Consider the following 11,126-nt stretch of genomic DNA (forward strand, 5'->3'; position numbering starts at 1 on the left):
AAAAATGTTATTTTTGATAGAAAAAGATTAGCTGAAATACATTACAATACTGCAACATGCTACTTTAAAACATACCATAAATCCATTTAGATCTGTTGGTATCTTTTACAGGACATTAAATAGGACTGGGGAGCTTAACCTTACCTGACAGATTTCCACAGCCCAAGTGCAACCATCTTTCTTATGTTTTTGAGAACTAACCCTCAGAAGAGATGACAGTGGTAAAAACTTGATTCCCTATGCTATTCTGACACTCAGCTAAGAGATTCACAGAATCATCAAAATCCTGGCTGGAAAGGACATCTGATGGCTGTGTAATCCAACCTCTTGTTGAAGCTGGACTGTCACCAACACTAATTCAAGTAAGTTGCGGTTTTGCCCAGCTGAATCTTGAGAACATTCAAAAGTGGAGTTTCTACCATCCCTCTGTGCTGCACTACCTTGCTTCTGGGATTTCTTTTCCCCTCAAGCTCAACTTGAACCTCCTGAACTTGTAGTTCATGGCCACTGCCCCTTGCTATGTATCTGGCACTGCTGAGAAGAGTTGTGCTCCATCATCTTTGTGACTATCTATCCTGGTTTCAGCTGGGACAGAGTTAATTTTCTTTCTAGTAGCTGATATAGTGTTGTGTTTTGGGTTTAGTACAAGAAGAATGTTGATTACACGCTGGTGTTCTCAGTTGTTGCTAAGTATTTATAACTAAGTCAATTTATACTAAGTTTAGACTAAGTAAAGGATTTTTCAGCTTCTCATGCCCAGTCAGCAAGAAGGCTGGAGGGGCACAAGAAGCTGGGAGGGGACACAGCCAGGGCTGACCCCAACTGGCCAAAGGGCTATTCCATGCCATGTGACGTCATGCCCAGTATATAAACTGGGGGGAAAGCTGGCTGGGGGCCACTGCTCGGGAACTGGCTGGGCATCAGTTGGTGAATGGTGAGCAACTGCATTGTGCATCACTTGTTTTGTATATTCCAATCCTATTATTATTATTAAATTATTTTATTACTGTCACATTATTATTTTTTTTTCTTCCCCTCTGTCCTATTAAACTGTTTTTATCTCAACCCACGAGTTTTACTCCCCCCCCCCCCCCCCCCCCGATTACCTCCCCCCATCCCACTGCGGGGAGTGGTGTGAGTGAGTGAGCGGCCAGCTGCGTGGTGCTTAGTTGCTGGCTGGGGTTAAACCACAACACTATCCTCCAAGCAGCTCTATGGTGCTATTACATTGTCTCTCAGTTTGCTCTTTGCCAAACATGCCATGGTTTGTCGATCTCTTCTCACTGGTCATGTACTCCAGGCCCCCCACCATCCTGACACCATCTATTAGGCCCTCTCCAGTGCTACTACAACTCTTCTAAACTCAAGGAAGGGGGACCCAAAATTGGACACCATATTTCAGGTGTGGTTGCGCTAGCATCAGTGTGGGGGGAATACTAACTTAAATTTAAATGAGAACACACTGTTGGCTCATACTCAATTCGGTGTCCACCATATATCCTCTACTGATAAAAGAACCAGACTGTCAGCTATCTATCTGAATTGCATCACGCTTCTCTAATACTCGTATACCACATGCATTACCCGTTTGGTGGTACCATTTAATTTCTTCCTCACTGAAAGAAATACTACCGCATACCAATATGATTTTCTACATTTGCGTAATGCAAACACAGAGCAAGTCAACCTATTAAGAATGTACGTGTAGAACTTGGAACGCGCTAGCTAGAGAGATAGCTATGGAGGTTGTATAGAGGAATCACACTTCTTAGTGGCTGGTCTTCAGAATGCAGTGCAGGGGCATTTTACCCCTAATAATGGGTAAAAATTACCATTATTAATCTAATAGTAGAAATATTAATTTTTCAGTTAAGATGACAGTGCAATACATGGTCTTAAGTATAGACTCTTACTACTTCTCTGAAATACTATAATTCTTTGCTAATCCAATGCTAATTATGATTAGACCTGCCCACAGTTACGCAAGACTTATAAAAATAATGTATTCTTTTAAAAGATGAAGTGCATCCAAACTGCCAAAGGATATAAGACCACAACTATACTTAATCTTGGCATACCGTCCCAAAGCAAAGAAGAGAACTGCATTTGGTATTTAAACTCTTGCACACAAAGTTTTTTAGTGAAACAAAATATTAGAAGCTGTAATAATCTAATGCCTGAATACCAACTGTAGAATCAAAAGGTCTTTAATTAATCAGTAAGCAGAAAAATGAAACAGATCTTGGAGAACTTTCCAAAATATAATAAAGGACTCAAAAATCTCAAATTATTCCCCAAGCCTAACAGATTTAAGCATAGACAGCAGCAATGCTTAAAATAAGGGAAAGGTAAAAATCTTAAAGAGTGTTCTACAGTAAGTAGAATTCCTTTTATTTAATGCCTATCAGAATTCTCTAACAACAGTCCTGTTTAACTGAAACACCAAGGAATAAAATACGCTAAGCAGAAACAGAAAGTTTATTCCTTTCTGTCATTCATGGGATGAAATAATACTTGTAGCTCAATTACCCCTGCAGCTAGCAAAATCTTTTTCACCTACCTTGAGAAGAGCCATCATCCTCTTCATCCAGTGTAAGATCAATGACACCTCCTGAATCACTTCCTGTGACCTTCGTGCTCTGAAAGACAAAACTCCTTCATTTTGCAAAAGCAAATCCAGGGAACACAGGTGGAAAAGGGATACGAATTGAACATTCAGGAGGAGACGTCTCAGAATTGATACATTTATTAGAAAGGAACTGATGAAATGAGCAGGAGGAGGAAATTTCAGACAAATTTCCCAGGACTTGAAAAACAGGCAATAACCAAGTGATTGTATTGCGATATCAAATATTAAAGTATTTTTAGCTTTGTAAGGAGTAAAAAAACCTGATGACCAGTAGCATATTATTATTTTACAGGTAAATAAATAACAATTTGTTGTTATAGAGTATCTTTCAATTATGAGTCTTAACATTTTAATCTGATTGTAATCTGTGCTTTCCTCTATAGTAGTATAACCATTTGACAGAACAGTCACCAGGACAATACATTACTTATCTTGAGAAAGCCTGGCCTATGTGCCTATAAAGAAACTGACTTCACAATAAGAAAAAGGGAAAGCTACACTGGAACCTGTATGCTTATAAAACATGTCATCAAAAGCCATCAGAAAACTCCGCTTCTATCCAGCTTTTTAAAGTAATTTCATTACTGCATTTTTATCCGTTATCACAAATTTTAGCATTCTATTATGCTACATATGAAGCCATTTGTAACCATCTCTCTAAAGAGGATAGAGGGATCTTTTAAGCTGTTGTGAAGGCTAAATGCTATAAAAAAACCTAGAGGACCATCAAACAAGATTTATTGTCTGGATCAATTGCTGTCCCTTGGCTGTTCAAACTGGAGGGACCACCAGCATTTTCCTTTAGGTGATGGAAAAAATATTGAGGGAGGTCCTATATAATTCTGAGTTTTTAAATATACTTTCTAGAAAAAATCCTGAATGATGTCAATTGCTGCAAAAATCGGGGTTTTTCTTGGTTTTGTAGAAGAGGTCATCATTTATTGTTGGACTGAACTGCTACCCATTTATGGATTAGAGTAAACCAGGTTCCTTAGGACAGACAAAGGGTTAGGAAAGCAACATAATTATCAAAATCTCTGAACAATTAACATAGAAAAAAGCATAGGAGTTATCAGCCCCACATACCCTGTACAAATACCAACATGATAAATCCTAGGAAGATGAGAGATTTTCCTGTGCAGTCAGATGGGGACAGATGCAAAAAGCCTAAACATTGAGATTATCTGCTCTATGACCTTTCATCTGGGTAAAACTAAGCCTTTAAGGAGGTCTTAAAGACAATTCTCACACAGGCAAGGCTTTGAGGAGAGGGAAAAGAGGTATTGTACGATTACTAAACACAAACAAAAGCTGCGTGCAAATTATCGGTCACTGAATTTGGAGTGCCTGACGTGACTGATCTCTTCATTATGCATTACTACAACCTCTTTTCTTCTTGCCTTAAGTTCTGATGCTGCCATTGATAGAATTCTGCTAATAACCTACAAGACACAATTTTAGTGAGAAATACCTAACTACTTATGTTCACAGGCAATAGAAGAGACCTCTATAGGGACTCTGTCTTTGCTATACATAGAGAAACATCTTTCAGATTTATTAACCATGGAATTCTTCTGCTGAGAAATTTCTATTTCAAAGACTTTCCAGCTTCAGTTTTCTCGATGAGCTGATTTACCCACTTGAAGCTTAAGATAAAAGGCACATTCAAATAATCAATGATTACTGGATTAGCATAACGTCAAGAGGAATTTCATGCCAACTTGATAATCTTCCCAGACAACGATGTGCATTTTGAACTATGTCTCTCTGCCAGGAGAAAACAGACTGAAAAATGGAGGGGGAGATTTATAAGGAATTGGAGAAAGAAAAAACTAACACAAAGCTATTCATTTCTCCCCAATGTAAAATACATTAGTCTGAAGTAACTTCCTTTCAATTCTTCCTCTGCAAGGAAATCTAAATCCTTAGAAAAATACTCTGTATGAAAGCTAACTGTTTTGAAGCCCTACTTAACAGTGCCAGTTGAGAAAGTTCTTTGAACTTCCAAGTCAGCAAGTGTCACTGCATGCATTTTTTTATTTTGGTGTGTCTGGAAGGCCAAAATCTTGAGTTAGTTAAACAGGCAATTATTAAATGATAAATCCAATCACCTGACGAGGTCTCATACACGCACTTCTCAGGAGCAAAGATCTTGTAGTTAGCCACGCTATTTAAAGTTTTCTACTAAACAACCCTGGTAGCAATCTCCTCAACAGGAACTCTCCATTAAGTAGTTAGGTTCTTTCCACAACCTGCACTAGAAGTAGCAGATCTGCAGGGCAGCATTTTGAATGGTGGTCTGTGGTACATCCCCCAGCCCTGGTTCCAGGGCACACAACCCAGCTGCTCCAAGAAGATACTGTACTCCGCACACAGCACACCCCGAAGTCCTGACTCCCCAGAGCCCCCAGCTAGATTCCCCTAGTTCACCGACCAGGCATCTCCCTTGAATGAAATTTAGGGGTACGGGAAAATTTTAAGGAAACCTGAAACACTGAAAATGCTGCACATTGTGTTTCCTACCTAGGCGAGTATGGTGTAGGCAGGTTACCCCACACAGAATAGACTTCTAATCATGCCTGCCATAAAGGTCAGGATTTTGACTATTCAGAGCATCTATCTACATTCAAAAGGAGGAGGAGTATCCATTTCTATATCCTGTAGTGTTGGCACACAGTCTTCAGATACTTGTAGGTATCTCAAATCCAGGAAAGAAAAGGAGGTTCAGGAAGAACTGAGAATTGGGTATTAGAAGACTGGTCCACACTACTTTTTTACGGTGAAATTAAGCATCTCCATGATCTGAGAGAGGAGCTTTATCACCCTATTCCAGATGCTTCTGGAGAGTTGTCACTTACCACCTGAATGGTTAAGGCCTACAAATGGAACCATTTGAAATCATCCCTGCCAAAACCAAGTAATAAATGATTTTCAGAAAATCCTGTGCCCAACCCATCAAGAAAATAAAAACGTCCCTTTTGAGTATCATGACTATTTTACTCAGAAATTCTCTCAGGGAAATTTTTGTTGCTACAAGGACTTGTGAAAACTCCAGTTTATAACAGAGCTATGTTTGAGGAAAGGCTTGAGACAACTGTTATTGCTTCTGTAAAAAGAAGGGAATGGGATTCTGAGGAGAAGACTGCCATGTCGCACATCAGGAGAGGAGATTCAGATGTGCTGCTCTGGGCAAAATTAGAAACCAGCCTAAGAAGGCTTGCAGCCCTGATGAAGGCAAAGGGAAGCCTGACATTGGGCTTTCAGTCATGTGTGAACAACATTCACATTTATGTCAAAAACTGAAATAAGAGAAGCAGCTCCTAATATTAGATTTCAGAAAGCATTTGGGCAGAAACTGGTAATGCAGAAAAGCAAAGCCAAGACATTCTGGTCTGCTATTAGCTGTCAGCTTTCTCCAAAAACAGGAAGCCAAAAACCTGAACCTGCTGCAGCTGATCTCTGCAGATGAGCAAGATGATGCAATCATAACACCTTTTCATCAGCACAGTCATGCTAGTGAAATAACACCATTTAATGAGAACGCAAAACATATGCCTCATGCTTTAGTTCATATATTGCCTAGCAAGTCTGAATAACAGAAGATTCAGTTGCCTTAGAATATTAAATACGCTGGAACAGAAACAAAACAACCACAGCAACATAAAGTGATCCCTATCTATTTAAAGATCACAGTTACAAAAAACCCAAAGCAAACAAAACCACAACACCCCAAATCACTGTTTCATAATTTGTCAGAACCAGAGCACCAGTCTCCAAGCAGACCAGAAGTGGCACTTAAATCTGATTATTTACAACAGCATCTGGGTAGTTTCTAGTAAACAAACAGAAAAAAGTTTACATTGAGATTTAAAATAAATGTAAACTGCCAAACTCCCTTTTCCATCCTTCTTAACAGCTCACATATCTTAAGGTATATGACTGTAAACTCCAAGTAAGTAGAAATCCTCCAAAACACTGTCATTCACGCTGCCATTTTGGACGTGTTTTATTCATAGCTGATGAGGTAGCTTTATACAACCTGGAAGCAGCAACATCACAAAGTGAACTATCCAGTTAACCACAACTATATCTGAGCTGCCTTAGTTTAAATCTTTCTCTGCTTTCACGTAACAGCCATGAGTATATCAATCTTAACACAAGACAATGCAATGAAAAGAATAAATTAAAAATGGAATTAAAAATTAAACCTAACAAATCCTACTCTGAAATGTCACAGTTTTGAAGATAAACGTGAAAAAAAATTTAGGAAGAAAGCAAGGAAAATACAAGACCGCATGCTTTCCTGACTTCCTAATTTTAATATAGCCACATCATTATTCTTCATCTGGTTGGTGAGCTTCCATTTGCAATTAAGATGTTTTGCACAAAAACGAGTGTCCTGTAACTGAACGTTTCATACCGAATTCTAATGCAGATCCAGCCCAAGAAGATGCACATAACTTAGAGTGGAAAAGCAAAACACTAGGTGAAGTGGGGGAAGAGGATTGCAAGGTATGATTAAGAGCAGAAACAAAGGTGAAAAAAGGAAGCAGCACAAGGAAAAAAGGCAGCAGGGGAAAAGAGAATTACAAGCCAAGCAGCAGCTAAGCATGCACCACCACAAATACAGAATGATGTAATGCTACTCTGCTCTTCTCATTCAGAGTTGTGTGTTTTTCCTGAAACAGCCAGCCAAGGAGAAGGCACTTCACATTTACAATCTTGATCTGTTTTGGAAAGTGCATTCTTGAAAGAAAATCTTGTCAAATTGCAGGCCCTCTGCCCCAGCTTCTTCAGTTTGCAGTGTCATGTCCACACCTACCACATTTACCACTATATAACTATCCCTGGGCTCTCTTTGCATGCCAAATGCCCCAGGCAAGCATCTAATTGGGCAAGTGTGAAGGAAAAGTGTTTTAATGCCAAGCACACAACTTGTGAAAGCAGCAAATGAAAGACCCTAGAAGAGGGGCAAAACCAAAAGAGTAAATCCTTCTCGCTTTCAAATATCTGAGTGAAACCTGGCAAATCCTGAAACAGAGGCTAGGTCATAACCTCCTCTAAACACCACTTAATCAGTTAAGCGTAAACTGCTTTATAGTGCATATGGAAGATAAAATAATGAAAAGTATTTATAAAATGAATGCAACTATTCAGACTTGTGTATTTTTCTCACTTACTGTTAGAAATTGGTATTTTTAAGTGTTCTACTAGCTGCAAAACTTTAGCTGAAACGTGATCTATAGTACTGATTCTTCTGAGTAACATTTTCAGATTTTTTTTTTTTACCATGAAAACTACTAGAACCAGACTAATTTCTTACATAAAGTCTCTATTCATATTACAGTAATTACACTTCAATTCAGGGTTTTCTACAAAAGGATTGGTAAAAGTGACCCATACTCAGAATCTCATGCATTTTCCACTGCATATACCCTGACAATATAACATCTGCTTTCTTCCAAACCCAACCACTAAAGTCTTTTTAACAATTAAAGAAAGCACTGAGAAACAGATGTACTGACAAATAAGATACACTTATGGGAAGAAGTCTAGGAAAAAGTGGCTGTAATACAGTTTTCCTTGAGGAAGAAAACAATTATACAGTGACTTTTAGAACCAATGCCATACAGGTATTATAGAAATTTCAAAAAAGAAGTATAACAAAAGTATAATAGAGTTCTTAGAGGTAATAAAAATCCTGGAACTTGTTAAAAATGCATAAATACAGTGAACAGGGTCACCTGAATCTAAAGTAACAATTAAGATTTGCAATAAAACTAATGTAAATGCTTTATGGTTAAGAACTTCCTTCTTTTGGAAGACTGTCATTATATCCCCTATGCCACTGATTGGAATATCTAATAATTAACCTACACACTAGTCAATAGTAAATTAATAAAGGGAAATCAGAAAGGAATCAGCCCCGTAATAAAAGGAAGGGCTGTCTCTGGTGTTGAAATGATTCTGAAGCAGTTTCCTCATCTGCCTCTGGAAAAGTAGGGACATCGAGACAGGCTACTGTCTTTTTATGTTTTTCCACAAGCTGAGACCATTTCACACTGTTGTAAAACACACTTTAGTGGGAGAAAGAATATCACTTTAGCTTTGCTATCCATCAACTTTTTCAGATCAGCACTGCTGCAAATTAGGTTGATTCATCATTTGTAATTTTGAAAGGAAAGAAAAAAAAGGGGGAGGGGGAGTAAAGAAAAAAGCTATTCCCATTTCATGGGGAAAACAAATACAAGGAAGGAGACTGAATTTAAAGGCCAAAGCACATATGTTGAGAAAAGGAGGTATCTCCCACCATAATTACAAGAGTGAGATTAACACAGAAAGTAGTTATATCATCACAGCATATATATGTCAATGGCAAACTACTGAAGAAAACTGGGAAAGAAATCTCTAAAACTCAAATTGAACAGCACATGCTACCTGTTGCATCATTTTGTATAACAGCACACATACACACGCCAACACGCACATGTATTGTACCACATGAAAAACCAAAAGGTAAATGTTGGTATTTTGAAGAAAGTTTTGAATATGCACTTCTGTATTCACATATGATATATATGATTTAAAAAAGGTTTTGGTATTATATAACGCCACGGTTCATTACATAGAGATAACAATGCTATTCATTGTAATGCCACCTGCTTTTCATAAAGGAACATTTCAGTACGTAAAAGTGAAAAACGAAGGGAGAAAAATGCAACAACAAAAAAATACAGCGCAAAATAAAAATTAATTCCAGGGTACTAAAGATCAAAATTCTGAAGATTATGTGTGGCACACTGACACAGTGCAGACAATTTTATTATCAACAGTTTCTACAGTAACAAAACAGAAAAAATTCTGAGGGTTGTAAAACAGACAATCCATGAAGCATCACACCACCACAATCATACATGACGCACCAAGGCGTTATATAATAGCAAAATCAATCTTAAATTATGGGAAGTGATGTTAAAAATATGTTCTGGGGACAGGGTGTGTGTGGGGAGGGTGGTGATATGGTGTTTGTATGCATAATTATAAGGCCCATATTACGATTTTAGTCACCCATATACAAAACTACAGATTTCAAGCACAGTCTAAGCAGCTGTGGAAATTATTTTTTTTAATACATTTTTGAGCATATCTCAGTCACTAACTGCTTCAATGTCAGACTTATCACTCCTTAACAGTTACTTTTTCCAATGCAGTAACTCCCACAAAATTGAAGTAATTATTCCAGCCTTATAAAGCTGTCATGAAAATTTATTTGACCAGGTATACCAAATGTATTTGTCATCTCTTACCAAGATAAAAATGAAAATGAAAATGCAATGAAGTTAGCAGTTTACCAAGATCGTAGTTTGCACAAACAAAATTTCACAGGGCTGCAATACATGTTTTGATAGCGTGTGGTTGCATACTCGTGTAACACTATTAACAGATATTTTATGTATTGCATTTGCAACATTGCTGTGTACCCCTTACCCTTAATTAGTACTGTGCAACACCTCCTACAGAACAAGAACAATGCAAGCACAGAAAAAATGAATAACCAGTCTTAGTAACCCTTGTGTATTATATACCCTCTCATTTCTTTTGTGCAAAGACTACACTACACGTTGGCTCTGCTACCCCTATTGATAAGAATTATAAACCAAGAAGGCTGAGAGATTGGTTGCCAGAAATGCTGTTTTTAGGCACTAGCTATCATAATTCCAACTAAAAGCCACAAAGGAACTCTTGACACAATGCTTAAAGTATTTCTCTGCTACTGTGACTTTGTTTTTCCTTAATCAAAACAGTTAAAAGGGTATATAATAAACACATACATGCATGCATGTGCACACACACATCTCTCTACTGGTTCTTACTCTTTTAAGGTGAAACATCTACCTCGTTCTCCCAAAAGCCCACTGACAGTTTCCCAACACTATTATGTAGGATGGCCATCTTGGATGATGGAAGATCACCTTATTAATCAGTAAATATATTTATAGTACTTTTCAGATTAGTTTAATGCGGCCTTTAAAAGCTATTATCCACGTCTGGTGCAACGACATCATCAGCTGGATTGTTTTAATATTCCTCTCCATTTTTTGGCCCCAAATGACAACTCGGAGCCCACAAAACACAAGTATATTTACTTACTGCAAGCTGCTCTCAGTAACTGGGGGTAGTTTAGGTAACACTGATATGGTCTCAGGGAAAGAAAAATCACTTTAAAGATCATACAATTTTGTTCCTTACAAGAGCCACCCAATTCAGCTACGTGATGTCCTGTTGGAAATTTTTCAGATTATTTTTTTTAAATTCATTTTATAAACTGTCCTCCTGCTAATATCTTTATAATTTGGATTTCTAATTAGTCTCAGGTAAAGGTTCCACCTCACAGATGACAGCTAGTTGCATTTTAAACAGCACAAATGTAACCCCAGGGTCAGAGACAAAAATCAAGTAGCCCATTTTACATATATAATTATGCATGTTTATTTTC

The 11,126-nt window shown here is 37.8% G+C and overlaps 1 protein-coding gene across 2 annotated transcripts in view; it reads right to left on the reverse strand.

Annotated features, from left to right (window-relative positions):
• The window catches only part of LOC115336368 (activating transcription factor 7 interacting protein), a 118,852-nt gene that overhangs the window by 16,571 nt on the left and 91,155 nt on the right, over positions 1-11,126 (reverse strand). For both annotated transcript variants that reach the window (XM_030003208.2, XM_030003207.2), the window contains exon 10: positions 2,561-2,639. In XM_030003208.2, the coding sequence (XP_029859068.1) occupies positions 2,561-2,639 (79 nt within the window). The remainder of the gene's footprint in view (positions 1-2,560; positions 2,640-11,126) is intronic.

The sequence above is a fragment of the Aquila chrysaetos genome, chromosome 26 (assembly GCF_900496995.4).
Source record: "Aquila chrysaetos chrysaetos chromosome 26, bAquChr1.4, whole genome shotgun sequence".
Taxonomy (NCBI): domain Eukaryota; kingdom Metazoa; phylum Chordata; class Aves; order Accipitriformes; family Accipitridae; genus Aquila; species Aquila chrysaetos.